This window comes from Phascolarctos cinereus, unplaced genomic scaffold, assembly GCF_003287225.1.
Source record: "Phascolarctos cinereus isolate Bilbo 61053 unplaced genomic scaffold, phaCin_HiC Scaffold_4;HRSCAF=312, whole genome shotgun sequence".
In the NCBI taxonomy this organism is placed as follows: Eukaryota; Metazoa; Chordata; class Mammalia; order Diprotodontia; family Phascolarctidae; genus Phascolarctos; species Phascolarctos cinereus.
Genome location: NW_027555847.1, coordinates 666,680,441 through 666,708,414, shown reverse-complemented (window position 1 = coordinate 666,708,414; position 27,974 = coordinate 666,680,441). Strand labels below are relative to the sequence as shown.

The following is a 27,974-nucleotide window of genomic DNA, read 5'->3' as shown; positions in this document are numbered from 1 at the left end:
GCAGCTAGGTAGTGTGCTGGATAGAGTGCTGGGTCCAGAGTCAGAAAGACCTGAGATCTAATCTGACCTCAGTCCTTTATTAGCTGTATGATCTTGGGCAAGTCACTTAACCTCTGTTTTCCTTATTTTCCTCAACAGTAAAATGGGGATAATAACAAGAGCTATGCTACAAAGTTGTTGTGACATACAGTAGGCACTACTTAAATGCCTATTTATATTTTATTTATTATATTTATTTATTCATAATAAATATTTGTTATATTTATTATTTATATTTATTTATCCCTGTTCCCTTTTCCTTCTAGTTCTGCCCTCTGGGGCCAAACCGAATAGTCTAATCCAGGAATGGGGAACCTTATTCACATGAAATCCCTTCAAATACTTAAAAACTGTTGTGTCTCCTATGTCTTCTGTCCTTCAGGCTAAACATGCTTGGTTCCTTCAGTTAGCCCTCCTATGGCAAACTTTCCAGGTTCTTTGTCATCCTGTTCTCCCTCTTGTGGATATTCTGCAATTTAACAATGTTTTTCCTAAAATGCTATGCCCAGAACTGAATCCAATTCTACAGAAAAACTGTATAGTCATATACACACAAGACTTTTCTCGGACACACACCAGGTTGGGTTCCCACCTTAGCCCTAACCTGCTAGGGCTTCCTTTTTCTCATCTGTAAAAAGACAGGATTTGATAATCTCTAAGGCCCTTCGAGCTCTAAATCCTATGATGCTATGGAATATTTATTGAATGGACCAAACTCATCATGTGCTCATTTGTATGTCTAGGAGGTCTACCTGTCTCTGTAGAGCCCAGGTTTGGACTGTGTGATGGTGCTGCCAGGCCCCTCCTGCTGACACTGACCTATCCCTGCAGATCATGCATACCAAGAAGTCTTTGGTAGGCTCTGTAGTGACTTAGTCTGGGGGCACCAGAGACAGAGAAGAGATATTATCTGTGTTGGGGAGACAGATCTGAGCGCCAGGGAGAAAGTCCCAGTTAAAGTGATCCTGTATTGGGTGTCACCCATCCTGCCCCTTCTCCTCAGTTTAAGCCCTGCAGGAAGGTGAAGGTGGAAGAGGATTCCCTGGGGATCAAGAATCTATCCAAGAAGATCCAACACCAATTTTCTGAGCTTCCAGGCAGAGACTGATAGATAGGAGCAGATACTGGAACTGTTGGGGCAGGAACAAGTTTTGATCATCTTGTGTGGGGAAGCAGTTCTTGGGCAAAATCAGAACACTCAGGAAACATCAAGGGCTAACTATGGAAGACTCGGCTTTGACTTTTTTGCTGGAAGAGAGAGGTGAGGATTACAAAGACAGGGTGGGATGGGTGTGAATATGTCCAGTATGGGAGAAGAAAACCACACAGGGCAGTCGGTATATGTGAAAGAACAATATAAACAGGGAACTTAATCTTTCCCTTCCTGTTCCTCTCCTCCCTGAATATGTATCCTTATACGCCTGACCAGTGATTGGTCCCATAGCCATAACCACATTGGTTACTAATGGTACTCTGATTTCCAGTTTTTGTCATGCCCAAGGTGTGGAAACATCTCTTTTTTCTTAGTTAAACTGAGACAAGATTAGTTTTTCAAGGGGGTATTTGTACTATAAAGCTAAGAGGGAAAAACCTAACTTTTATTATCATCCAAACAGAAACATAAACTTGGTAGCTTTTTTGGATGCCAGGCAATTGTTGAGTTTGCCGTTCGTTAAAACATTAGGTCTTTCTCCCATGAGCTGTCAGATACATCACCTCCAACTTGTGCAGTTGATTTTTTTGAACCAGAGTACATGATTTCACAGGGCAGTTAGATGGTGCAGTAGACAGAGTACTGAGCCTGGAGTCAGGCATCAGGAAGCCTCGTCTTCTTGATGTGTGACCCTGGACAAGTCACTTAACCATGTTTACCTCAGTGTCTTCATCTATAAAATGAGCTGGAGAAGGAAATGGCAAACCACTTCAGTATCTTTGCCAAGAAAACCCTAAATGGGGTCACAAAGAGTTGGACGAGGCTGAAATGCCTGAACAGTAACAGCAACAACATGATTTCATGTCTGTCTCTATTTAATTTCATCTCTCTCCATAAAATCTACTTTGATGCCTCATCATGGCTCATTAATAGAATGTTAGTCACTTGGTAATGACTTCTTTGATGTCAGCCTCGTATGAAGCAGAAAGAAATGCTCTGGTTCTGTGCAACTCCTTCCCTCCCACTGTCAGAAAAGGTGGCAGAGGGTGCTAAGGACTGTACCATTTTCTACAGATATCATAATTATTGGTATCCTGGGACCAGAAGACATAAAGAAGTTGCATATAAACAGAAAGATGGCTCATATTCTCCCATGGGAGAAAGAATGAAAAAAGTGGTGGAGTTGGTTTCATTGTGCATGATTTCATGGGGCAATTTTTTATCTTGCCTTGCCAAGCTAATGATGAGCATACATGCAGTGTGGGGACCACTATGACGATAGTTACAGCTTATGCACCAATGTCTGTTACAGAGGATGAGAATGTAGAGAAATTCTAACAATAACTTGGTAAGATCCTCCAAACCAAGTCAAACACATACCTTGATATTGGTGATTTCAGCGTGATATGGGGCTCAGGTGAGGACAGCAAAAAAATGTTGGGAAGTATGGTTTGTATTTAAGACATGAAATAAGCCAGTGGCTTATAGTTTACTCAGAAGCCTCATGCCTATAGATCATGAATACTTCTTCAAGAAAAGGTTCAAAAGGCTAAATGGATATGAAGAACACCAAGCAAACAATGAAACTGACTGTTTTATCAGGTAGTATATAAATCAGTGGTCATCAATTAAGCAATAGCTGTCTGCATGTAGTCATATCATTAATTGGTTAGATTAAATATAAAAATCAATACCAAATTAGAATAAAGGATAAATATGAGAAGACAATGATGAGATCTCCAGTATGACCTACTAAAAATCTCTTGACTCCAAAAAATTAGAAAAGGACAAAAGTAAAGACATTAGTCTGATTATTTCTTAGAGAAGTTTAATCAATATAAAGTCATTGCCAGAACATGGAGGCTGAAGGGGCCTAGGACCTGCCTCAGTCGGGAAAGACACTTGCCAAATGGACAGGCATGGAGTCTAAAGGCCAAACCAGTTTAGAGTTCAATTCCATTTGCAGAAAATTCTGTAAGCCACTAATAGTTATAAGCAATATCCTTGCAATTGACACAAAGTTTTGAGAGATAGCTAACAACTGTGTGATGTGGTCAGAATCTTCACAGGCTAGACTATTGAACTAAATATGATATGATGAAATTAAGGAGACATAAATGTAAAGCATACTTGGGTTCAAAAAAGTCATGACATATAGGATCATTTAGATTTGGAAGGGACCTTAGAGGTTTCTTAGTCTGCTCTATATTTTACATGTGAGAGAACTGATTTAAATAACTTGCCTGGGGTCATACGTGAGGCAAGTAGCAGTGTTGAGCTTTGAACCTCTGGAGCTTTGGACATGTCCTTTGGTTCCATATTCAACTCTGTTTCCACATGCTGCCTGTCAATTTCCTGAGTACAACTGGGAGAGGCTTGCAAGTTAGTGTTTTCTCTGAAAAAGATCTATGGGTTTTAGCGTACCACAAGTTCTAAAAACCTCTGTTTAGTGTCTACTGTATATCTTGTCCTGTGCTAGGTATGGGAGGAAATACAAAGTTTACATGACATAGTCCCTGCCCTCATTTACTTTGTTCACGAAGAAGACAAAAACACAGATAAGTTCACTAGAGAATTACAGAACGGGTAACTGTGAGGTCTGAAGGGGAAGTTAGTGATGGATTAGGGCATCACAAAAGGACAGTCATGGGCAATGAGCTTGTCCTGGATTTGTATTGGAGAATAAAGAATGGGATATATTACATTTTGGAAATCCATGTAATGCTTTCAGGGATCCCAAATTACTTAATTATGTGCAAGTCCATTATTCAACACCCATAATTTCTCTGTGATGCTATAGGGGGTATAAATCATGGAATATTATGATCTTAAAGGAGAATCAAAATTATTTGTGATCCAAAGTCTATTGTAGAAGCATATGAAAAATATATATCTAATAGCATGTTGACAGAAATGACTTATGTGGGAAAAGGGATATGTAAGACTTTAAAGACATGCATGATTGGAAAATGGAGTGCCTATGTGCTAAATGTAAGGAATAATAGACTCCCTTTCCTTCCCTTCTCCCTGCCAAGTATTGCACTAGTATCCATGGAATGTGAAAGGCTTCTAGCATAGTGACTGGTTCTTCTATGTAGAAATATAAGAAAACATGGATAAGAATCACAGAGCATATTAAAGTGCAGGTCAGTTTCAGTCTACGTTGGCAGGGGACATTCCCTCATTTAGGAGATTGTGGACCCATTGGAGTGTCTTATGAGATTTGGCTTCTTAGTCTAACTTGTCAAAGCCCTTTGGGATCCTGGTTCTCTAATCCCGCATTGGCTGTCTTGCTCAGTTTCATATCATCTGCAGATCTGATGAACATGCTTTCTCTGCTTCCATCCAAGATGGTGGTAACAATAGACAGAGTTTCCATGGTACTATAGTACTACAGTCTTCTAGGTTGGCATTGCTCCATTAATCTCTGTTCTTTGAGCCTGGTCCTTCAATCAGTTATTAAAACATCTAATTAAAACCTTTCAGTTGATATGTCTCCATTTGTCCATAAGAATATCATGAGAGACAGTCAAATGTTTTGCTATATTCCAGGTATCCTGTGTCCACAGCATTCCCTGTATGGCTCTAGTCTAGTAAGCCTATCAAAAAATAAATGAGGTTAGTCTGGTGTGACTTCTTGTAATCCCTCTCCACCTTTTTTTCTTTGTAAGTGCACAGAGACAGTCCTTTTCATAAAGTGAAGCAGCATCATTCAGTGGATAGAGCCAGATAGCACAATGGAGAATCAGTAAGTCCTGAGTTTGTATTTGGCCTCAAGACACCTATGGGCTGTGTGACCCTGGTCAAGTCACTTAACCGCTGTCTGCCTCAGTTTCCTCACCTGTAAAGTAGGGATAATAATAGCACCTATGGCCTGGCATTGTTGTGAGGATCAAATGAGATAATATTTATGAAGTGTTTAGCACAGTGCCTGGCACATTAGTAGACACTTAATAAATGTTTCCTTCTGTTGTTTCTCTCTAAGACTATAAGCTTTCAGTGCTCCAGGCAAATTAAGACTTTAAATTGTATAGTAGGTACCAGGTTGTTGTTGTTATTGTTGTTGTGTTTGTCTGGAGATGGCCCTGGATATAGTGGGAGACCTTGGCCTTTTAAGCTAAGGTCTTCTCAAGTTCTCACTTTGAGTGAGGCGATGCCCATTCAAGTGAATAGGCCTCTTTAAGGAGTGAGTCAAAAGGGACGGTCCCTTTAATTAAAAAAAAAAAAACAAATCAAACTGGGAGAGGAAGACCCTCAGGATTGCTCACCAAAAGTGAAAGTTTCTATTTACGTTTTCATTGTGAGCCAGGAGGGCCCAAAAAAGAACCATTAAATGGTGCTTAGGCAAGGACCTATTGTTGTCCAATCTATGAGTTCCTGAGTGAATTGGGTTTTAAGGCTCAGTCTTCGACCAAGAAATCTAGTCAGTAAATCCCAAGTTAAGTAGGCAGCTTTTGCCATCAAAGGGGGGAAGGGAGAGGAGAGGAGAAAGGGGAGGAGGTGAGTTGCTCAACTGAAACTGGCCCCCAGCTGGGTCCCCACTCAGGCAGCTGGGATTACTGCAGGTCGTGTTTGTCCTTAGTTCTCAAAGAGGACCATGACATTAGGGAGTTGATGACATGATTTGCAACTGACTTTGATTTGAGAGGGCTGTGCAAGGTCACCAGCCTCACTTTCTCATCAGGACGACTGGAGATGGCCCCCCAGTAGGTACCAATTAGCATTGGTAAAGGGAATTCCTTTTTTGTACTACTGTGATGGAATCGCAGGTCTGATGAAAAAGAATGTATTGTAGAATTTTCCTACTAAGTAAATTCAAACTTTCTAGTCCATCCTCTGAAGACTCTGAATCCACTTTCTGAAAAATCAGGACACTTGTTAATTTCTAGTGCTATTGGACTTTGCCATCATATAATCTTGTCCCAGATTTCCCCTCACAACAGTTTAATTGGGCGATAAGTTAACCTCTTAGCTATGTGCTTTCCCATCGAAACATGACATCAGTAGAAGGGCTGGTTGTTCTGGAGCTTTTTTTTCTTTTTTAAATTTTCTGAGGATGGTAAAAGTCTTTATCATACTGAGTGTCTTATAGGTGCCCTTGAGTAGAACTATATCTTGGTGCCCACTCTCAACCAACTCTTCTGAGGACAGAGGAATGAGAGTAAGGACAGTTGGTATAGATCAGATTAGGGGCTCTGGAATGGATTTGGACCTTAGCTTCTCAATCACTTACTTTTCCAGAGCATCTGCCAGAATCACATGGGCCAATACGGAGCCCCATGAACATTCCCACCTCACCATAATGAAGACACAAGGGGAGCAAGGCCTTGGCCTCAAGGCTGCTACAGTGGTACTCTTGCTCTACTCCTGGGGCAGGCCAGCAAGAATAGCAGATACAGTGGGGCACACTGAGGGAGAGACAGGAAGTATTTGCCAAGCAAGTCAAACCACCCCCACCATTTTGACTACTAGCTCCCTCCTTGGGAAGAGCAGTGATTCCCAGACCACCAGACCTGCTTCCCTCTAACCCCCTTGCCATCATTGAAGGGAGAAATTGTAGAGTGGGGGTCCACCTTCTTTATCACCACAAGCAATAACTGCTGACCAATTGCCACTAACAAGCAGATGAGCACAAGGGCCTTGGAAGTGGTAGCACCTTGAGACCACACTGGTCCTACTTACAACCCAGCCTTCACAGTCATCATCTGGGGAAGCAACTCCTGTGCAGAAGGGGCCAGTCAACTACCACCTACAGGGCAGGCAAATCTGCCTTGCTGAAGCAGCACCCTGAAGGCAAGGCAGGAGGCAGCATGTGCTGGGCAGATCAAACTACCATCACCACCTTGACCACCATCTCCCTTTAGACATCATCTTAGGAAGCAAGCTCTGCAGAGGTGCAGCCTGGCTACTGCTTCTGCAGATACTGAAGCCACAGCTACTGAGGACCTTGGCACTGTCAAATGGCTCAACATCTGACACTGATATGAATTTTATCAGTGGAAATTACATTAAAGAAGAAGCACGCCCATCTGCATTGCTGCTGTACCCTAAAGACCTTTGGATCTTTCCATCTGACTTCCAGTTAAAACCAATATGTGTTATCTCCTCCATTAAAATTCGAGCTCCTTTGTCTTCTATTTGTATCCCCTGCACTTAGCACAGTGTTTTGCACGAAGTAAGTGCTTAATAAATATTTTTGTTCATTCATTCTTTCATTCACTTATTCCCAGTCTCAGATGACCTCCCTGCCCACTCATGGTGAGCTCTGCACATCAGTGCATGCTCTGGTTATAGGTAGTGATGCTTCAGCTCCATTTCCATGATCTGACTCCAAGGGGAGTTCCAGTGTATTCTACCCATAACCCCATTCAGCTGTTCCCCATGACTGTGGGAAATTTTTTCCATAAGCACAGAGAGGTTGAATTGAATGCCCTATATCACATAGCACATAAAGGACATGGTTGTGAGTTCAATCTGTGTCTTAATTCCCAGACTACAGATCTGGGCAAAACCTGAAACCTTCTCTGGCCACAGAGATAGTGTTAGGAGTCTTGGGAATTAATGTCCCCTGACCTCTCTCTTTGCTGCTAAGAAGAGGTAGAGCAACTTCTGTGACCCTTTTGATCTCTTACTCTGTAGATATCGTCCTGGAGGTGTGTGGGCAATTTATCCTGGTAAGTTTGGAAGCTAAAAGGCAGGACTGGTCTCTCTCATGATTCCTTTCTCCTTCCCCAGCTCTGCTTTCTGAAGACTCTGCTTTTTCCCAAGAAAAGAGTCTAGAGGAAGAAGAAGTAATGACTTCTGGGTTTCTGACAGCCAGGATGCAGGTGAGTTAGGGCTCCCTCTCTTTTGAAATGCCATTTCGGTTTTCAAGTGTGATGCCATTTTCTTCCTTTGCTCATCCTCCCTTCTCTCATGTAAGGTCTATGGGTGAACCTGAGCATTGATTACTTTTACCCATCCTATTCTGTTGGATGGTGCAGAGCTGGCATTTAAGCAGGGCAGGAAGCTTAGGGATCCTCTGGATGCAACAGATCTTAACCTGTGACTTATGGACTGGTTTTTTAGAAAAATATTTTGATATTGTATTTAGATGTACTGTGTCTCCATATATTATTATATCCTGCATATTTTATTTTATGTATTTGAAGACATTATTCTGAAAGGGCTTCATAGACACCACCTGGCTGCCAAAATGGTCCATGACACTGAAGAAGTTAAACATCCCTGATCTATTTTATCTATTCTTTTGTTTTACACATGAGGAAATCAAGGAGCTACTAGAATCAGAATGAGTTTCAGAGATTCGTTGTGCCTTATCTCTTATTATTGTTTAGTTGTTTTTCAGTCATGTCTGACTCTTCACAACCCCATGTGGGATTTTTTTTACTTTTTATTTATTTTTAAATTTATTTTTCCCATATGCTTTTGAGTTGAAAATTTTTCTCCCTTTTCCTCCCCCCCCCCCAAGACGGCACACAATCTGATATAGGCTTTTTACATTTACATACCCATTAAACTATATTTTCACATTAGTGAAGTTGTAAGTAAAAATTAAAACCAATATGAGGAACCATCAGAAAGATGAAACAAAACTCAACAGAAGGTAACAATAAGTGATAGAGATTCGACTTCCATAGTTCTTTCTTTGAATGTGAACAGCATTATCCATCCCAAGGCCTCTGGAAATGTCTTAGATCCTCATAATGCTGAGAAAGGTTCCATTTAACAATCTTAGTCATTGCATAATGCGGCTGTTATTGTGTACAAAGTCCTCTTGGTTCTGCTCACTTCATTCACCATCAGACCATATAAGTCTTTCCAGGTTTTTCTGAAGTCAGCCTGTTCATCATTTCTTACAGCACAATAGTATTCCATTACATTCATATACCACAACTTGCTCAGCCATTCCCCAATTGATGGGCATCCTCTCAATTTCCAATTCTTTGCCACCACAAAAAGAGCTGCTATGAATATTTTAGTACATGTGGGTCCTTTTCCCATTTGTTTCATCTCTTTGGGATATAGCCCTAGAAGTGCTATTGCTGGATCAAAGGGTATGCACATTTTTGTAGCCCTTTGGGCATAGTTCCAAATTGTTCTCCAAAATGGTTGGATCATTTCACAACTCCACCAACAATGTATTAGCGTTCCAATTTTCCCACATCCTCTCCAACATTTATCATTTTCCTGTTTTGTCATGTTGGCCAATCTGATAGGTGTGATGTGGTACCTCAGAGTTGTTTTGATTTGCATTTCTCTAATCAATAACGATTTAGAGCATTTTTTCATATGACTATAGATGGCTTTAATTTCTTCATCTGAGAACTGTCTGTTCATATCCTTTGACCATTTATCAATTGGGGAATGGCTTGTGTTCTTATAAATTTGTCTTAATTCTCTCTATATTTTAGAAATGAGGCCTTTATCAGAAAGACTGGTTGTAAAAATTCTTTCCCAATTTTCTACCTTCCTTCTAATCTTAGTTGCATTGGCTTTGTTTGTGCAAAAACTTTTCAATTTAATGTAATCAAAATTATCCATTTTGCTTTTCATAATGTTCTCTATCTCCTGTTTGGTCATGAATTCTTCTGTTCTCCATAGATCTGATAGGTAAACTATTCCTTGTTCTCCCAGTTTACTTATGGTATCAGCCTTTATATCTAAGTTGTGAACCCATTTTGACTTTATTTTGGTATATGGTGTGAGATTTGGGTCTATGCCTAGTTTCTGCCATACTCTTTTTCAGTTTTCCCAGCAGTTTTTTTCAAAGAGTGGGTTCTTATCCCAGAAGCTGGGGTCTTTGCGTTTATCAAATAATAAATTACTATAGTCATTGACTACTGTGTCTTGCATATTTAACCTATTCCCCATGTGGGGTTTTCTTGGCAGAGATACTGGAGTGTTTTACCATTTTCTTCTCCAGCCCATTTTACAGATGAGGAAACTGAGGCAAGCAGGGTTAAGAGACTTGCCCAGGGTCCCCAAGCTCGTAAGTGTCTGAGGCCAGATTTGAATTCAGGAAGAGGAGTCTTCCTGACTTCAGGCCCAGCACTACTCAGCTACCCTATTTCTTATTACCTGTTATTTTTCTTATTCAGTCCCAGATTAGGCCTTTAAACTCCTTGATGTATTTTATCTAGCCACGGTTTTCCAGGCCTATCTCGTTCTAGCGTGACTGTCTTTGTGCTAGGCAGTCTGGGACTAGATTTTTTTTTATATGTATTTCTTATGTATAGAGGCAGCTAGATGGCATAGTGGAATGAGTACTAGGTCTGGAATCAGGAACACCTGGGTTCAAATCCAGCTTTGGACACTTTCTTAGTTGTGTGACCCTGGGCAAGTCACTCAACCTTTTTCTGCCTCAGTTTCCTCAGTTGTAGAATGGGGATAATAATAACACCTGTCTCCCAGGATTGTTATAAGGATCAAATGAGGTGATATTTGTAGTCCTTAGCACAATGTCTGGCACATAGTAGGTCCTTAATAAATTCTTCCTTCCTTTCCTCCCTCTTTTCCTCCTTACTATTAACTACCCTCAACCTAGTGTATAATTTCTGAATTTGTATGTTTTTTCCTCGTAGTAGAAAATATGCTTGTTGTCTGTAATGTGCAGAGATAAGGGAAGAACCAAGAGAAGGGAAATAGATCCCAGAACTGGGCATCAAGATGACATGATCGTGGCAGAACGGGGAGCATTTGTAATTAGGGGTGATGGGGAGCAACTGATCACTAGAACCAAGGAAAGTCAGAAGTCTTAGTGCCTTGAGTCTGAGGGTCAGTAAATACCAAAGTGTTAGAAAGTAGTGGAAAGTGAACGTGAATGTGTCCTAAGAAGTTGGCTTTGTTCTGCTAGTCCCAAAGCTCAGAACTAATCCCTCAGAGCCCTCAGTGTCCCAAAATGTGCAGGCAGCGCATCGAAATACAACTTGACTCTATTACCAGTTTTATCTGAAATCTACTGCGATAATTATATTAACTGGATGTTCAATAAAGTAATCTTTTATTTTGCTCTTCTTGGCACTGTGGGTGAGACAGATGCCAAACAAAACACAGTCTGCTCTCATTGAGCTTATTATTATTTTACTTTCCTTTACCTTCCTTTAATCTTTGGTGGAATAATTGAGAGGGCTCAAGTCATTCTCTTCCTTTTTCTATTTAATCAATTTTACAATAAAAATATTTATAATCCAAACAATTATGTTAAACATACAATTTTTCTTACTTTCAATTTTTAAATGATTAAAAATAGATAATCCAGATTGTTTGGTTTTTTTAATACAATATGGCACAAGATGTGAATCTACAACTGGTTTTTTTTTTCATGCAGCTGCATGATTTTCCCAAAAGTTTTTCTTAATGAATTTTTTTACTTTTTTACTTACTATTTTTTGGTCATTAGGTTTATCAAGCCTGAATTTGGTTTAAGTATGTTAGGCTATATATCTGGTTTCTGTGTTCTGTTCCACTGGTTATCCATGTTTTTAATGTGTTTTTAATATGACCTGAGTTTTATGATGAACCCAGTAAGATAACAAACTGTGACTCCCTAAGCAATCAGTCAGTAAAGATTTATTATTAAGTGCCTTTGTGCTGGAAAATACTGAGACAAAGATAAAATTACCCTTACCTTCAAGGAGTTAATATTCTATCAGAGGAATCAAAATGCGTGTATGTTTATATTCACATAGATATGCATTTATGTATACACATATATGGAACAAGGTAACTAATAATTGCTAAGAAAACAATCTGAGCATGGATGATTTATTGGTTAAGCATTCAAATCCCTAGTTAGTCCAAATACCCTAAATCCAGAGTAAAGCAGACTTTTATGCCCAAAAAATAAATAAATCCAAAAAGTCCAGTTAATTATAACAAAAACAATTAACCAGGATGCAAAATTAGGTCATCTGTTTCTAGTTGGAGGAAAGTTTAGGGGCTTTCCAAGTTGGGGGGAGGATGAGTACATTTTGGGTTCCTCTATTCATAAAATGAAAAAATATTGATTAATTACACTCACCTGCAGGTATGAAACAATAAATGGCTTATATAATCTAATTTCCCATGGTTGAATAACCAAAAAAAATACCCCAACAAAATGAAGGAAAATACATGTAGCAGCACAAGATGGAGTCAGTGTTCAAAGGTAGAATCTGATTGGTTCTAATTCTCACACTAAACTAACTGCATTTTGTACATGATCTTCATTTTATTTTATCATATACCACATTATATACTATATTTATATATGGTAACATATAGCTCATTTATATATAGTAATATATAAATGTAGTATATGATAAGATTAAATGAAGACCATGTACAAAATGGTCTCTTCCCTTGCTCTCTCACCCCACCTTCCCTTGAACCAGCAGATCTGGAGTTTCTAAATAAGGACTACCACTATGTACAATTCAGATTCTTTTAGGGTCCTAGGGACATCCTTGTTGTATGGGGATTATACTCCCACTACTTGCCTTTCTAGCTCCTGAGACTTCATTGTTGTGCTTCCCATTTATACAAAATTAGTCACACCATTAACTCTTGAACACAAAATGATTACCTAACAGTAAGGTAAAGTCAAGAATAATGATAACATCACAGGTAATATAAAGCCGTGCTGGAATGATTATGAATATATATGATACAGATATATCACAGTCCCCCCATAAACCTGGACCGATACACACAATGTCTGTGGACACACAGAGGAATCTAGCATGGGGCACAAGAGTGGGAAAACCCATGTATCAAGAGCAACTTTCCTTTGACCTACAGGCCTTGATGTCCTTGGTCCTTTCAGGAACAAGCTGCTCTACTCAAAGCTGCTTCTCTTCTAGCTGCTTCGTTTTAGGTCCCTATCACTGTCCTGCTGGGCAAAGCCTCTTCTCTTCTGTCCTTGAACTGATGAAGCAGTGCTAAACTTTTAACTTACAGTCATCCTTAACAAAGTGATGAAGTGTTATGCTATCATAGTGTCCAGCGGTTCCCATAAACCATAGAACTGCAGAGTTCCTCATGGGCAGTACATGAAAGCCCAACCAGTTCTTTGCCTAGTAGGTTTCTGTTTTATTTAATCACCCCTTAGCCTCTTTATAGCAAGCAGAGTAGAATTCACAGCAAAACTCAGGTTGGCTCTCTGGGCACCGTAGATAAGCCCAGCCAGCTATTCACTCAATGGGATTCGGCTTTGGTCAATGAGCTCCAGGTCTCTTATAACAAAGTAGTTGCAAAGCCTGTCTTTTCTCCCCATTCCTCCTTTTCAAAGCAAAGTGGACAGTAGAGCACAACCAGGCACCTTAGACAGGTTTTAACCATTCGTGTTATAGGTCAAGCTGGAGGGCAATAGTTTAAATTGCATCCAAATTCAGCTCTTTTCCAGTGAGCTTACAGGCTTTCTTGCCAGCTTCAGAGCCAGGAAGACCTTGGTTCAAGTCCTGTCACTAACACCTACTGACTGGGTGACCTTGGGCAAGTTACTTAACCTCCTAGTGTTTTAAGCAACTTTTAAAGATAATGAGATGCCCAGAAGGTGCCAACCTGCACTGGCAAAGGGGATTTCCTCACAAAGGAAAGCTCTTTACTAGTGAAATCATAGGTATATCCCTATACCTATGTTATAAAATAATGCAGTGTAGCTCTATTTCAAGCATCTGTGATTTCATCATTGACCAACTCCTTCCCATCTTAGTAGATGGCATCATGAGAATTCTTGTGACTAACAAGGGTGATAGGAGGGGCAGGATGGTAAAGCAAAATATGAACCAAAATCTGAACTCCTAGCAAGGCAGAAGTGGTTTCTGAGAGGTGGTTGGTGATAGCAAAAATCTGTAGAGGGCAGAAATATTCCCTAAGCCTATCCTTAGGGAATGGCACTTTCTTAGAATGAAGAGAAGTAGTGAGAGGTTGGTGGATCAGGGAGTCACAGAACCTCAGAATTAGAAGAGAGCTCTGACACCATTCAGTCCAACCCATACCTGAACAAGAATCCCCTAGTCTGGAGCAGAGAACCAGGAGCAGGCTGACCATTCTACTACCCTTCCTTTTCAATGAGAGGAGGTGAAACTTTCAGAGAAGAAGCTAGAAGGGCATGAGGTGAAGTTCAGGGAAAGGCAAGTTTTTGTTATGGGGAGGAGCTGGAAGAGGGGTGGTGTTTTCTCCAGTGGATTGGGGGTTCCCTGGGGGTACTAACAGTACTAAGCAGGTGTACATTGGACAGGGCCTCTATTACAACTGGCTCAACAATTGTGTGCAGTCCCTCATTACCATCTCCTTGGACTTTCATGAAAATCTAATCATTTTTCCTTTCTCCATTATCTTTCCTACTCTAACCTGGCCTTCAGATTGCTCCTAGATTCATCTTTCTTGTGATAAGATCTTACCATTCCAGCTTGAAAAACCTTCATTAGCTCCCTATTACTAACCAAAGAGGAAAAAGAAAGGGAATAAGTATTTATATAACACCTATGATATGCCAGGCACTGTGCTAATTCCTTTCATAAATCTTATCTCATTTGATCCTCACAACAACTTTGGGAGGTAGATGGTATTATTATCTCCATTTTAGAGCTGAGGAAACAGGCAAACAGAGGCTCAGTGACTTGCCCAAGATCCCACAGCTAGAAAGTATCTGAGACTGGATTTGAAATCAGGTCTTCCTGACTCCAGACCCAGTGTTCCATCCACTGCACCATCAGCTACCTCTCAAGTAAAGTTCTAACTCCGTAACTTGGTATTCAGTCCATAATTTGGCACCACCCTACTTTTCTACCTTCATCTCTCAGTATGCCTCACGTTGTACTGTCCACTTGACTTTGTAATGACCTTCCTATTCTCACTTCTGCCTATTGAAATCCTGCCCATCCATTAAGGCTCAGAAGAAAGACTACCTCCTCCCTCATTTACCCCTAACCCTCCAGCTGGTATTGGTCTTTCCCCACCTTTGACCTTCAGAGCACTTTCTTTTACCTTCCTTTTACATGTTTATTATCTATTGGTTTGTATTATAGTTATTTATATATGTCTTCATTTGGTGCCCCACCCCTTCCATTCCCCTTCCAGTTGTGGCCCATATAAGGACAAAGGCCATTTTATTTAGTTTTTGTGTTCCTTCCAGTACCTAACATAGTGCTTTGTATGAAGTAACTATGGAGATCTGGGATGAATGAATCAGTGGTTTGGAAGAGAGAAGATCTGGCTTTGATTTCAGCTTCCACCACTGTTTCACCTTGGGCAAGTTAGGTAACCCCTCTAGCTCTTAGTTTCCTCATCTGTGAAATGATAGGGCTAGACTAGTTTATCCCTGGTCCAGGGTCCCTTCTGGCTCTAAATTCTAGGATTGTGTGTGATCATATTAATAGTGTGGTTCAGACTTTAAAAGAAAAGTGCTTGGGGGCCCTTTTGGAATTTAATTTGTGAGCATGTTTTTGAGGAATGGATTAAAACTATCTAGCCATATGCCCTCAGGGTCTACTACAAAGTGATCAGATATTTAAAATTTGAACTTGAGTCATTCAAAAACCTAAACACTATGGGACCAACCCCCTCTACTGTGATGCTATTCACTTCATGTCTCCCCAGGGTCCATATTAGGGGTTGTCCCAGGCTAAGCAGTATTGTGCTTGGTATTTCAGGAATCTGTGACATTCAAGGATGTAGCTGTGGACTTCACCCAGGAGGAGTGGAAGCAACTAGATCCTGCACAGAGGGACTTATATAGGGATGTGATGTTGGAGAATTACAGAAATTTGGTCTCACTGGGTAAGGACATCATTCAACTCTCATCTCAGAATTTGATTGAAGTGTTTTGATTTGAGGAATTTACCTGGGTTTTGGCTTGATGTGTAGAAATAGTCAGCAATAACTTGGCATAGGGGGAGATCCAGCATGACGTAGTGCCATAGAGCATAAGCCTGGAAACAGGAAGACCTGGGTTCAAATCCTGTCTTAGAAGCTTACTAGCACTGTGAACCCAGGCAAGCCACTTAATCTTTCCTCATCTGAAAACTGAGGGGGTTTGACTTGATAGCCTCTGAGACCTCTTCTAGCTCTGGATCCATGAACTTGTGATCGTGTGGTAAATTAGTACTATGATCTTGTGATCCATTTAAGGTCAACAATTACATATTTTCAGAGTTGGAGAAGACCTTAGAAGTCATCTAGTCCAACCCTTACCTGAACAAGAACTCCTTTACATCATCCCTGGCCAATGGCCATCCAGCCTTTGCTTGAAGGCACCTCCAGTGAGGTGGAGCCCACTAGTTCCCAGAGCAGGAACTAGTTCTCATTATACAGGAACAAGGTGGAAGGTCTTTGTTTTTTACATCGGGAAATCACAGCTTCATTCTACTGCCCCTGAGGAGGCTATACATTCTCTACCCTAAATAGTCTCCCCTAAAATCCCAGTGCAGATGGGATTTTACCTGGAGACATAAAAGATTCCCATCCTTTTAGCAGGAAGCATGTCATGTGAATTATTTTCGTTCTGAGCTCAAATCAATTCTGGATCCAATTATCCCCATATTTCCCAGTACCTAGTACAGTGCTTGGAATATTGAAGTCTTGTAAAAAAAATTCTTGTCACATTAAATTGAATGCAGTTCACATCCCCTTTCAAAAGTCCACCGTCAGCGTTATACCACCCTTTGAGACTTCCTAGTATATCTTCTTTTCTCTCAAGAGAAACAGGATAGGATAGAATCCTCAGATGGCTCTCTGTCCCCAAAACCTGCTCATTTCTTTCTCCATGATCAGGACTTCCAGTTTTTAAGCCTGATGTGATTTCCCAGCTGGAGAAAGGAGAAGCCCCATGGACTCCAGAAGTCCCAAGAAGCACTTGTTCAGGTGAGGCATTGAAAACCTGGGAGTAATTGTTAAGGAATACTTCATCTGATCACTTAGTGGACGGCATCTTTAAATGTTGAACAGGGAGTTCTCAGAGACTGTAGACCCTGTGGAGAAAGGCTGTGTCTACTAAGCATATTTGTCATGTATCTTCATCTTTCACTTAAATAAACCACTTTCCTACTTTCATTTCTTCCCTCCTGTTTTCTTCTAGTCCAAGATAAAACTTATTTTTTTCTTTTTTCTTTTTTTTTTTTTTAAAGAAAACTAGCTTGATAATGTCAGTTCCATAATTTTCTCAGAGTTTGACATTAGGTTTATTAATCTGTCATTTACAGAAATAACCTGTTTTCCCTTTCTAAAAAGCAAGATGTTTCCCCAAAGATTACCAATTCTGCTTTTCCAGTAATATCAACGAGTTCTCCCAGTGTAATTTAGTAACTGGGCAGCTCTGTGTGTTAATTCTATCTTCTCTCCTATCTTGGACTCCAGTTGTCTTTTAATAATGTTTATTTTACCCTTTTTAGATTTATGATCATTCTTCTTAATCCAGAATTCTGGAAACTAGGATGTATCATAAAGCAATTTGCTTTCTCAGAGAGAACAGGGGCCATTGACATTTTTCTTTTTGTTTCAGGTTCTTTTAGTCAGGAGGCTAAGTGGGAAAACAAAGACTCAACTCCAAAGCCTGGGTTTTGTATGGGAGAGCCATCTAAGGAACTTCAACTCCCACAAGACGGGTACTGGGATTTCAAGTTGGGATCATCTTGGGAATATGATGTAAGGTTAGAGGAGGATACAGACGATCAGGAAAGACAATCTAGGCAAGTGATATTCATCCCCAGAAAAGCTTCTAGTAAGGTGAATGTTAATGAAGGTAATACATATGGTTTCAGTCTGGGGTCAATTCTTGATCCACAACAGCTGTTTGCTACAGGAAAAAGTCTACATCAATGTGATGTGCTTGAAAAAAGCTTCAAACAGTTTTCAGAGCTAATTAAATGGAATAGAATTTCCTTAGGGAAGAAGCTTTTTAAGTATAATAAATGTAGGAAGCCCACCAGTTACCACTTAGACTTGGTTCAGTATGATGGAATACATATTGGAGAGAAACTTTATGAATGTCATGAATGTGGGAAAGCCTTCAACTGGATTACACACCTTACTGAACATCAGAGAATCCATGCTGTAGAGAAGCCCTATAAATGTAATGAATGTGGGAAAGCATTCAGCAAACACTCCTACCTTAATCAACATCAGAATGTTCATACTGGAAAGAAACCTCATAAATGTAATGAATGTGGGAAAAATTTCAGCCAGAGGGGACACCTCACTGAACATCAGAGAATTCATTCTGGAGAGAAACCTTATAAGTGTAATGAATGTGGAAAAGCCTTTGGCCAGAAGGCACACCTTACTGAGCATCTGAGAATTCATACTGGTGAGAAACCTTATCAATGCAATCAGTGTAGAAAAGCTTTTAGCCAGAACTCATCTCTCATTCTACATCGGAGAATTCATACTGGAGAGAGACCTTTTGAGTGTAATGAATGTGGAAAAGCCTTCAGCCAGAAGGGACATCTTACACAACACAGGAGAATTCACACTGGAGAGAAACTCTTTGAATGCAATGAATGTGGGAAATCTTTCAGTCATGGATCATCCTTTACTTATCATCAGAGAATTCATACTGGTGAGAAGCCATATGAATGTAATGAATGTGGGAAAGCCTTTAGCCAGAATTCATCCCTCACTCTACATTATAGAATTCATACTGGAGAGAAACCCTTTGAATGTAATGAATGTGGAAAAGCCTTTAGGCAGAGGGGAAATCTTACTGAACATATGAGAACTCATATGGGAGGGAAATCCTTTTAGTGTTCTGAGTGTGAGAAAGCCTTCAGCCACAGAGGTGATACCTGTGGAGAATTCACACCTGTGAAGAACCTCAATGAAAGATTAAGGGAGGGTCTTCACATCAGCTGTCAGTCCATTTGAAACATCAGATAATTCATACTGAAGAGGGAGCCCTGTGAATGTTTTGACCATGGGAAAACCTTTAGGATCGTTCGTGCTGGAGCTTAACTCCACATAGGGATGCTATAAGGAAAACATTATGAAGACTTGACACTTGTTCAGTAGGGGATGGGGATTGGATCTATGATTTCATCTGTATGATGAACTCCTCTATGATTCAAGTCAGCAGCTCCTCTGCAACTTACAGTCTTTGCTGGTTTCCAAGGGTACTGAAAGGTTAGGTGATTTGCCTGGGGTCACAAAGCCAGTATGTATCTGGGGTGGGACTAGAACCCGGGTCTTCCTGGCTTCAAGGCCAAAACTCATCTATACACTACACCACACAGGGAGGGTAAAGATTTCATTGTTTTTCACTGTCTGTATTTGTTGGTCATCTGAAGGGAAAGATAACCCTGTCTTTTCTTGTCTCGCTCTCTTCTGTCAGCCACATCAGTTGTCATCAGGTGGCTACAGAGTGATCTATGGAGAATACAGCATGTGTGCTGGTTTAAGGACTGTAGTCATGCCTAAATCATTATAATGTTCTTTAGGAGACTGATTAAACTTTACTAACTTGTTAGAACAAAACAGGAATAACCTAAGGTGGCTTTCTTGCTTGAGGAGGTATCTTTGTATTGGGGGTATATGTGTGTGTCTTTGTATGTGTGCACATTTGTGTTTGTGTGTGTATGTATGGGGAGAAAATGCTTAGAGACAGCTTATAGGAGAGTCCCTCTGAGATGAAAATGTATTCTTCCTGAGCCTTAGATGGGTCCAGTTTAAGCCTGCTGTCTTGCCCTGAAGCATCTAGTGTCAGAACTGGAAAGGCCTTTAAATTAGATCAATGTTACCTGTACCGACTAAGAATAGGGCTGAGAACAAGAAAGGAGGTCTTGTGTTCCACTTCCTGAAGGTAGGACAGGTGGAAGTTTCAAGGAGAAATCGGTGTGAGAGAGAATCTATGAACTTTAAGCATAACTGACTGAGAATGGGATCTATGTTTAGGAGATTTGTAATGATTGTGGGTCTGCAGTTAATCTCTGGTATGTTCAAGGCCACTCTAACTATATCAAGGCATAGACAGACGTATTGGGTTCAGTTTTTGGTGGGCAAGGGACTTTTATTAGTCACCTGTATACCTGGTTGTGGTACCTGATAGACTTCAGTGGGCTTGCAAATCTGCAGCAGAAGCAAAACCTTATTATAGAATTCTATCATGCTACCCACTTGCCTTCCCTCTGATTTTTCCTTAAGTTCCTCCCTAACTCCACTCCATATTCTTTCCACCCACCCAGCCCCATGTGCCCCATTGTACCCTTGCACTTTTGGGTCTTGACCTTAGAAGAGGTCCCTATACCCAAATAACACTTTTGCTCTAGTTTCCCCTCTTTTTTCTTATACCCCCCATATCCACAGCAGTAGTGGTAAGAATAACTGATATTAATGTAGTGCTATAAAATGTTTAAAGAGCTTTGCACACATCATCTCATATGAGCCTCACAACACCACCACGATGGTAGACTCTCTCCCAACAGGCATATCCTCAACCCCTAAGCAGTAATCAAAATACAATAAAGCCATCACATTATCCCCTTTGAGTTTACAACTTTTTAATAAAGCAAGCCAGCAGCAGCAGACAGAACAATCTGTGGCCTAATGTAAGATCTGTTGAACATCCTGAAAAGTGTTGCCCAGTAAATATTGTTTTTCTCCCCCACAGCTTTCACTGTCCTTGTCTGATTTGATCTTTAGGTAAATTTCAGCAGTCCCCAAGAGTGCCGCCCTGTCCTACACATGGATTCATTAGGGATGTAGATCGAATAGCATCCCTCTGACCACTTGGTGCCAGTGGGAAGAGTCCAAGCATGAAATGAAGTAAACAGGAACAGTATTTGTTATTAAACTGAGTGGCTACCTTCTGTGAGGAGTCTAGTTCCCCAGATGATCCAGAAATGGAGATCTTTGGAAGTTAATGTTACTTGCTTTTTTCCTTAGCACTGGATTTGAAGTCAGAGGTTTTCTTTGAATTCCATCCCTGCTATTTATAACCTGTATGACTTTGAGCAAGATACTTAACCTCAATGGGCCTCACCTTCCTCACGTGAAAAATGAGGGAGTTGGCGATCAGGGCTCCTTGAACTTTTTCCACTTGGGACCCATTTTCATGTATCAGCAGTGTTCTTTGGTGTTTCATGGCCTGAGGGCATGTGCAGTGCAAAGTGAATGAGCTTTGTGTTCAGATCCAAGGCTGCAGTGAAGTTGCACAATGCAGCACAGGCAAGTGCTGCCAGAAACACCTCAGATTCATTGTGCATTTGATTTTTAATTAATTTTTTGTCATTGCATATTCAAAAACCTTTTACCAAAATTTACCCAAAAATTTTACCAAAATTTTTGAGACCCCATATGGTGTCTTGACCCACAGTTTAAGAAGTGCTGGCATAGATGATCTTTAAGCTCCCAATTCTAAATCCGTGATTGTATGAAGCTTTTCATTTTTATTCTATCAGCCCCTCAGGTAAGTTGGAGGATAGAAAGGCATTGGGGTCACTGCCTCTCAGCAGACTTCAGCATAAACCCTTGGAGGGGAAGGATCCGAAGGGTACTGTTACCAAATGTCTTTTGTGTCTTCCTGGCATAGTTCCACCAGCTCAAACCAGGCTCATGTCTGCCTGCCTAAGGACCCTTGGGGAATCTTCCCTAAGCCTCACCATTATATATTCCTCACCTTTCCACCATATGGATACAGTATGCCTTTCTAAGACAAGATCTCATCCATTGTTATCCATCTATCTACCTGGAGATGCTTGTGGTACAATATCACTACCATTCCCTTTTTTGATAATATATTTCCCCTGCTTTTTTGGCTTCTTAATCTCTGCTTTTTCTCTTTTTCTCATATACTTTCCACTTAATAGTCCTGATTCCATTGGGCATCTTCATTATTCTGTTTTTCTTTTCCTTTTCACCTTTAGTTCATAACTTCTGGAATTTTTCTTTTTCTTTAGATTTGAGAAAAATGACTACCCTCACTACACTATCTTTATGAAGATAGTGACTACTCTAATTTTATTTCTAATTCTTCTTTGGCTTATAATTCTTCCGCCACCTGAAACAACTACTGCTACTCATTCAGCTGCCATTAAAGTTTATCCAGCCCTCTTTCCCCAGGATACATACTCTCAGACTGTCAAGGAGATGGGGTCTGATTCCATCCCCCCTTCCTTGGAACAAGCCTTTCTCTGCTACAACCAAGTTAGGATGATGGGCTTGATGGTTTCTTCACATCAGCATTCCATTTAGACTTTTGTTATTGGTGTGTATTTTCCAAGCTTCTGCTTACTTGGTTGGTATTCCCCTTACGTTATGGTTAGCCAAGCCCAATTTCCTGCTCTGTTAATTGCTGTCATTCAGAACCATTGTATTTTCTGGTAGAAATCTCTTTCCCCCTGCTGCTTCTTCCTGACACTGTTTCCTTTCTAGATCAATGCAACACCCATCCCTATCTAGCCATTTCTGGTTTTCCCCTCAGCTATGCCATTGGTAACCCAGTACCATTTGACCTGTATTTCTTATACACACCTACCAGTAATTGAAATCTGACTTTGTTCCGTACACACTATCCTTGCCGCTCTTTCTAATCTTGATCACTCCTCTTTGGGCTACACTGCTCCCCACCAGCCTCCAAACTCACAGTACTAGGAGGAATGGTTGGCATGTGATGCTACCACCGGATTCACTTTTCTACCATCATTCAACCTTTCTTTTTGAACTTCATTAGATCCAATTGTATGACTGCCTTGCTCATTGTTACTATCTACAGATCTCATCTCCACACCATCCTCCCATTCCTATCAGTCACTCAGTAAGCCTTTATTAAGTACTACTGTGTGCCAGGCAGTGTGCTAAGTTCTAGGTATACAAAGAATGTCAAAAGTCAGTTCCTGCTCTCAAGGAGCTCACAGTCTAATGAAGGAGACAACATGAACACAATTATGTACAAACAAGGATAAATTGGAGATAATCAGTAGAGGGAAGGCACTAGCATTCATTGGGTTTTTTTTTTTTGGCAAGGCAATCGGGGTTAAGTGACTTGCCCAGGGTCACACAGCTAGAAAGTTGTCAAGTATCTGTCCTGAGAAAGGATTTGAACTCAGGTCCTCCTGACTTCAGGGCCAGTGCTCTATCCACTGCGCCACCTAGCTGCCCCAAGAAAGACTTTTTATAGAAGGTGAGATTTTATCTGAGGCTTGAAAGGAGTTAGGCAAATGAGAAGGTGAGATGAAGGAGAGTAATCCAGACATTAGGGACAGTGAAGATGATACTGCTCTCATTCTCTTCCCATAATATCTTATACCTTTTCCCTCCTCTTCATATTGCCACTATTTATGAGACTCTCTTTACCCCTTGCCTGGACTGCTATAATTAGCTTTCTTTCTGGTCTCTGTTTCTAGTCTAACTTCTTTCCAATGCATCCTTTATGCAACTGCTTTGACCTTTCTTATGCACAAGTCTGACCATGACAGTGTCCTGGGCAAAAACCATCATTGGCTTTCCATTATCTATATGAGATTCAGAACTCAGATTTTTCACCCTCTTCAGTCTGACTCCAGCTCCATTTCCAGCCATATTTCGTGTTACTTACCTTTGCATACTGTGTTACCACAAGATTGTTCTATTGACTGTTCCCAAATCTTGTCCTGTCCTTTCACACCTCTGGACATTTCTGTAGACTTCTCTGCATGCCTGAAATACCTGCTGTATCCCTTACCTTTGGAATTGCCTCTTCCTTAAAGGCCTAGATCAGGTACCACCTTCTCCATGAAAGCTTCTCTAATCTGCCCCATCAGAAAGTGGCCTCTCAGCCCTCTGCCTAGATCCTGCCTTTGCCCTCACCACATTCTACCTTATATATTTATTAATATACATATTGTCTCACCCCTTTAGATTATAAATTCATTGCATGCTGTTTTTGCTTTTTTGTATTCCAGTTCCTAACACAAGGCTTTGTACAGACACTTAATAAATTGCTCTTGAATTGAATTATTCTGGAGTGATCATTCTGATTATTTTTCTAGTGGGTCATGAGCGTGTGTGTGTGTGTGTGTGTGTGTGTGTGTGAGAGAGAGAGAGAGAGAGAGAAAGACCTGTATCCTACATGAAGCAGGTTGGCCAATTGAAATAAACCAAAAGCTTACCAAAGGAAGAGGGTTTTTTTTTTGGGGGGGGAATGGTGGGGTGCTTATCTGCCTCACCAGTATGGCACACTCCTTTTTATTTACAGTATATATCACAGGGGTATGTGTGTGTGCATACTTATGCCCTCAAATAAACTAATTCAGATGACTAATGGCTTCAGTAAATTAACAGGGTACAGAATAAATCAACAATAATTGCCAGCATTTCTATGTAACAATAATAAAAGTCGAAGGGAATGATAGAATGAGAAACACCACTAAAATAACTGCATAATGCACAAAATAACTGGGAATGAACTGATGAAGACACTCTCAAGACTTCCAATGTGATTACAAAACCTACTTACAGAAATAGAACAAGACTTAAAACAATTGGTGGGATATTAATTGCTAATGGTTGGATTGTACCAATATAATAAAAATGAAGATATTTCCAAAATTAATTTACAGCTTGTGTACTATACCAATCAAGCTACTAAGATGATACTTTGTAGAACTAGACAAAATAACAATTCATTTGAAGAAGAAATGTTTAGAATCTTAAGGGAAAAAGAATGAAGGGGGAATAGTACTTCTAGATTAAAAGCTATTATAAAATAGTAATTATAAAAACTCTAGATCAGTGGAACAGACTAGATAAACAAGTACCAAGGGGAAAAAAATGCAGACTGATTGCCTGTTTGTTTTAGCCATTTTGAAAAACCATTTGGAATTATAGAAGAAAAGTTATTTAGCTTATCCTTAGAGATCTTACTGCTGAGCACAGATCTTACCCCAAAGAGATAAAGGCCCATAGGTACACATATGTATAAACCTAGGATCATAGCTCTAGAGATGAGGGCAACCTAGTCTAACACATTTACTTTTTATTTAATTCTGGAGCAGGCCTATGGTTTTGTTGGTCTAGCTGCTGGTGAAAGACTTCTATCAAAGCAAATTGGCACCTTCTCTACAAGTTATAGTCTTAGAGATTTGTCTGAGGGCACTCGTGGGTTAAGTGATTTGCACAGACCATATAGCTAGTATGTGACAGCAGTGGGATTTGAACCCAGGTGTTTCTGATTGTGGCCAGCTATTTATCCGCTATTCCCAGCTGCCTCTCCACCCTCCTCATTTTATAGATGAGGAAATTCATCTTCCCAGGGAAGTTAAGTGACTTGCCCAACATCACAGAGGCAGCCAATTCCACTCTTCACATCCCCCTGACCTCAGAGCACACTGAAATCACAGTGAGCTGTAAAACTTGCCAAATCCTTCCCTTTCTTTCACCTTCTTCTGCCGGCTGGTAGGAGGCCTGGGACTTGGGAAGAAGAGCCATCCAAGTTATGCCAAATCTCCAAGTTTGCCGTCTGTGGGTTTTCATGGTTTTATTTTGTGTGGGCATGCTAATGCTCTTTTTAGTTCCCTACGGTGTCTTAATAAATTACATGGCCATTAAAGAAAAAAGTAAACTGTCGAATCCTATGAATGAGGGGATATGAATAAGAAGGGAAGTTTCCAAATATTGAAAAGAAATATTAAGGGCAAAGATGAGAGTTTTTTTACTCGTCTCCCTGCCTCTGTTTCTGCCCCTGTTCACATCACTGGAGTGGGGTGTACGTGTATATGATTTGGCCACTAGATGGTGATCTGACAACACAAAAAACGGCCTAACTCAAGCTCACTGCATCTGACTTCCATTCTCCATCAGTCAGTCAACAAATATTTATTGAGTGCCTACCCTGTGCTAGGCACTGTGCCAAGAGCTAGAGTATAAAGAAAGGAAAATAAAAAGGCCCCTGTTCTCAAGAAGCTCAGTCTAAAGCTGTATGTATGTGTGTGTGTATGTGTATGTATCTATATCTATATATAGATATAGATATAGATATAGATATATATAGTGTGTGTATAGAGATATGTGTGTTTGTGTGTGTGTATATATATATATATATATATATATTCTCTATAGTATAGAGAAGATAAATTAGGGGTAATCTCAGAAAGAAGGCATAAGCATGAAGGGGATTGAGAAAGCCTTCTTGTGTTGTGGTACTTTAGCTGAAACTTGAAGGAAGCCAGGAGGTGGAGATGGGGTAGAGAGGGAAAAGAAGGGGATGGAGAAAGCATTCCAGGCGTAGGAGACACTCAGTGAAAAAGCTCAGAGGCTGGGAATGGATGCATGTAAGGAACAGCAAGGAAGCCAGTGTCACTGGATTGAAGTGAAGGGTGCAAAATAGAACGGGGCAGGCTTTGAAAACAAACAGAAGATTTCATATTTGATCCTGGAAGTAATAGGAAGCCATTGGAGTTTATTGAATAGGAGATGATGTGGTCAGATTTGTGTTTAAGGAAGATCAATTTCACAGCTATATAGAGAATGGACTGGAGTAGAGAGAGACTTGAGGCAAGGAGGCTACTGTAATAATCCAGATGGGAAGTGATTGCCAGCACCAGGGTAGTGGAAGTGTCAGAGGTGATAATTGGGGGTATATGAGAGATGAATTTGGCTACAGATCAAATATGGGGGGGGGTGAGAAAGAATGAACAGTTGAGTTGAACACCTGGGTGATCAGGAGGAATCTAACTCTTGGGGTAGATACATATATATATATATATATATATATATATATGTTTATACACATGTAATTCACTCTAGCAAAGAAATCATTGGTCCAGTTCCTTACACACACACACACACACACACACACACACACGTGCTGAGAGACTGGGAGCTTCTGGAAGCCTTAGGACAGTGGGAGTAGGCCACTTGTGTGTTTTCAGAACATCATCTGGTAACCAAATTATATACTACAGCCCACACTGCTTAATTAATGATGATATATCTTGAATTCTGGACAAAAGAGTTGAAATTGGATCCAAAATACAACGACAGAGAGAGAGAGAGAGAGAGAGAGAGAGAGAGAGAGAGAGAGAGAGAGAGAGAAAGGAGAGAGAGAGAGGGAGGGAGAGGGAGGGAGAGAGAGAGAGAGAGAGAGAGAGAGAGAGAGAGAGAGAGAGAGAGAGAGAGAGAGAGAGATACTTTGCAGAGAGTGGGTGAGATGGAAAAGGTTGTTTATGGAGATGTCTTTAAATTGTGACATGGATCAGCTACATGATCCCTGACTTTTTTACCCAGAGGAGGAGGGGGATGTGCAGATGGGCACGGCTAGATTGATCAATGAATATCCGTGAAAATAGCTCCTGACTCCAAAGGAATTCTGCCAACTTCATGTTTAGCCTTTCTGATGAATTAATGATTAGAGTATTCAAAGCTACTGGAAGTCTATTTACCTCAAGACATGTGCATTAATTGGAGACTCCTGTGCATTTTGTCTATTCCAGTACAAAAATATACAACTTGTAATATCAACAGCCCTTCTAGAATGGATGTGTTACCTTGTGATGAATGAATTCAAAAAAGATATTCTGACCTTGTTCAGTATGCGGACAATTTCTTGTTAATCTTATTCCTAGCTAGATGTTGAAGTACTGTTTATGGTATTTGCTCCCAGGAAGGGCTGGTCACCCTGCAGGAACTGAATATTCATAAATAGGATTGCTCTCTAGGATGTTTTGAGAACAACTCGTTTCCTAGAGATCACGCATTTATTTGGCAAACTGCCTTCTTTCTTGCAAGGAATTACTAAAAAGGCAGGTATTCCTGAGCCATCTTTGGAGTCTTCACCATGGTATGGACACATAGCCTGGGACCTTCCTGTTGGGACTCTGGAGGCTGATCCCAG

At 40.5% G+C, this 27,974-nt stretch overlaps 1 protein-coding gene across 1 annotated transcript in view; it reads left to right on the top strand.

Moving 5' to 3' along the window:
* The window catches only part of LOC110196227 (uncharacterized), a 30,711-nt gene extending 6,614 nt beyond the window's left edge, over positions 1-24,097 (top strand). Inside the window, exons 2-6 of the mRNA XM_078154014.1 lie at positions 6,434-7,367; positions 7,928-8,019; positions 15,829-15,955; positions 16,949-17,038; positions 17,676-24,097. Of these exons, the coding sequence (XP_078010140.1) occupies positions 7,987-8,019; positions 15,829-15,955; positions 16,949-17,038; positions 17,676-18,916 (1,491 nt within the window). The 5' untranslated portion in view covers positions 6,434-7,367; positions 7,928-7,986 and the 3' untranslated portion in view covers positions 18,917-24,097. The remainder of the gene's footprint in view (positions 1-6,433; positions 7,368-7,927; positions 8,020-15,828; positions 15,956-16,948; positions 17,039-17,675) is intronic.
* Positions 24,098-27,974: the final 3,877 nt, after the last annotated feature.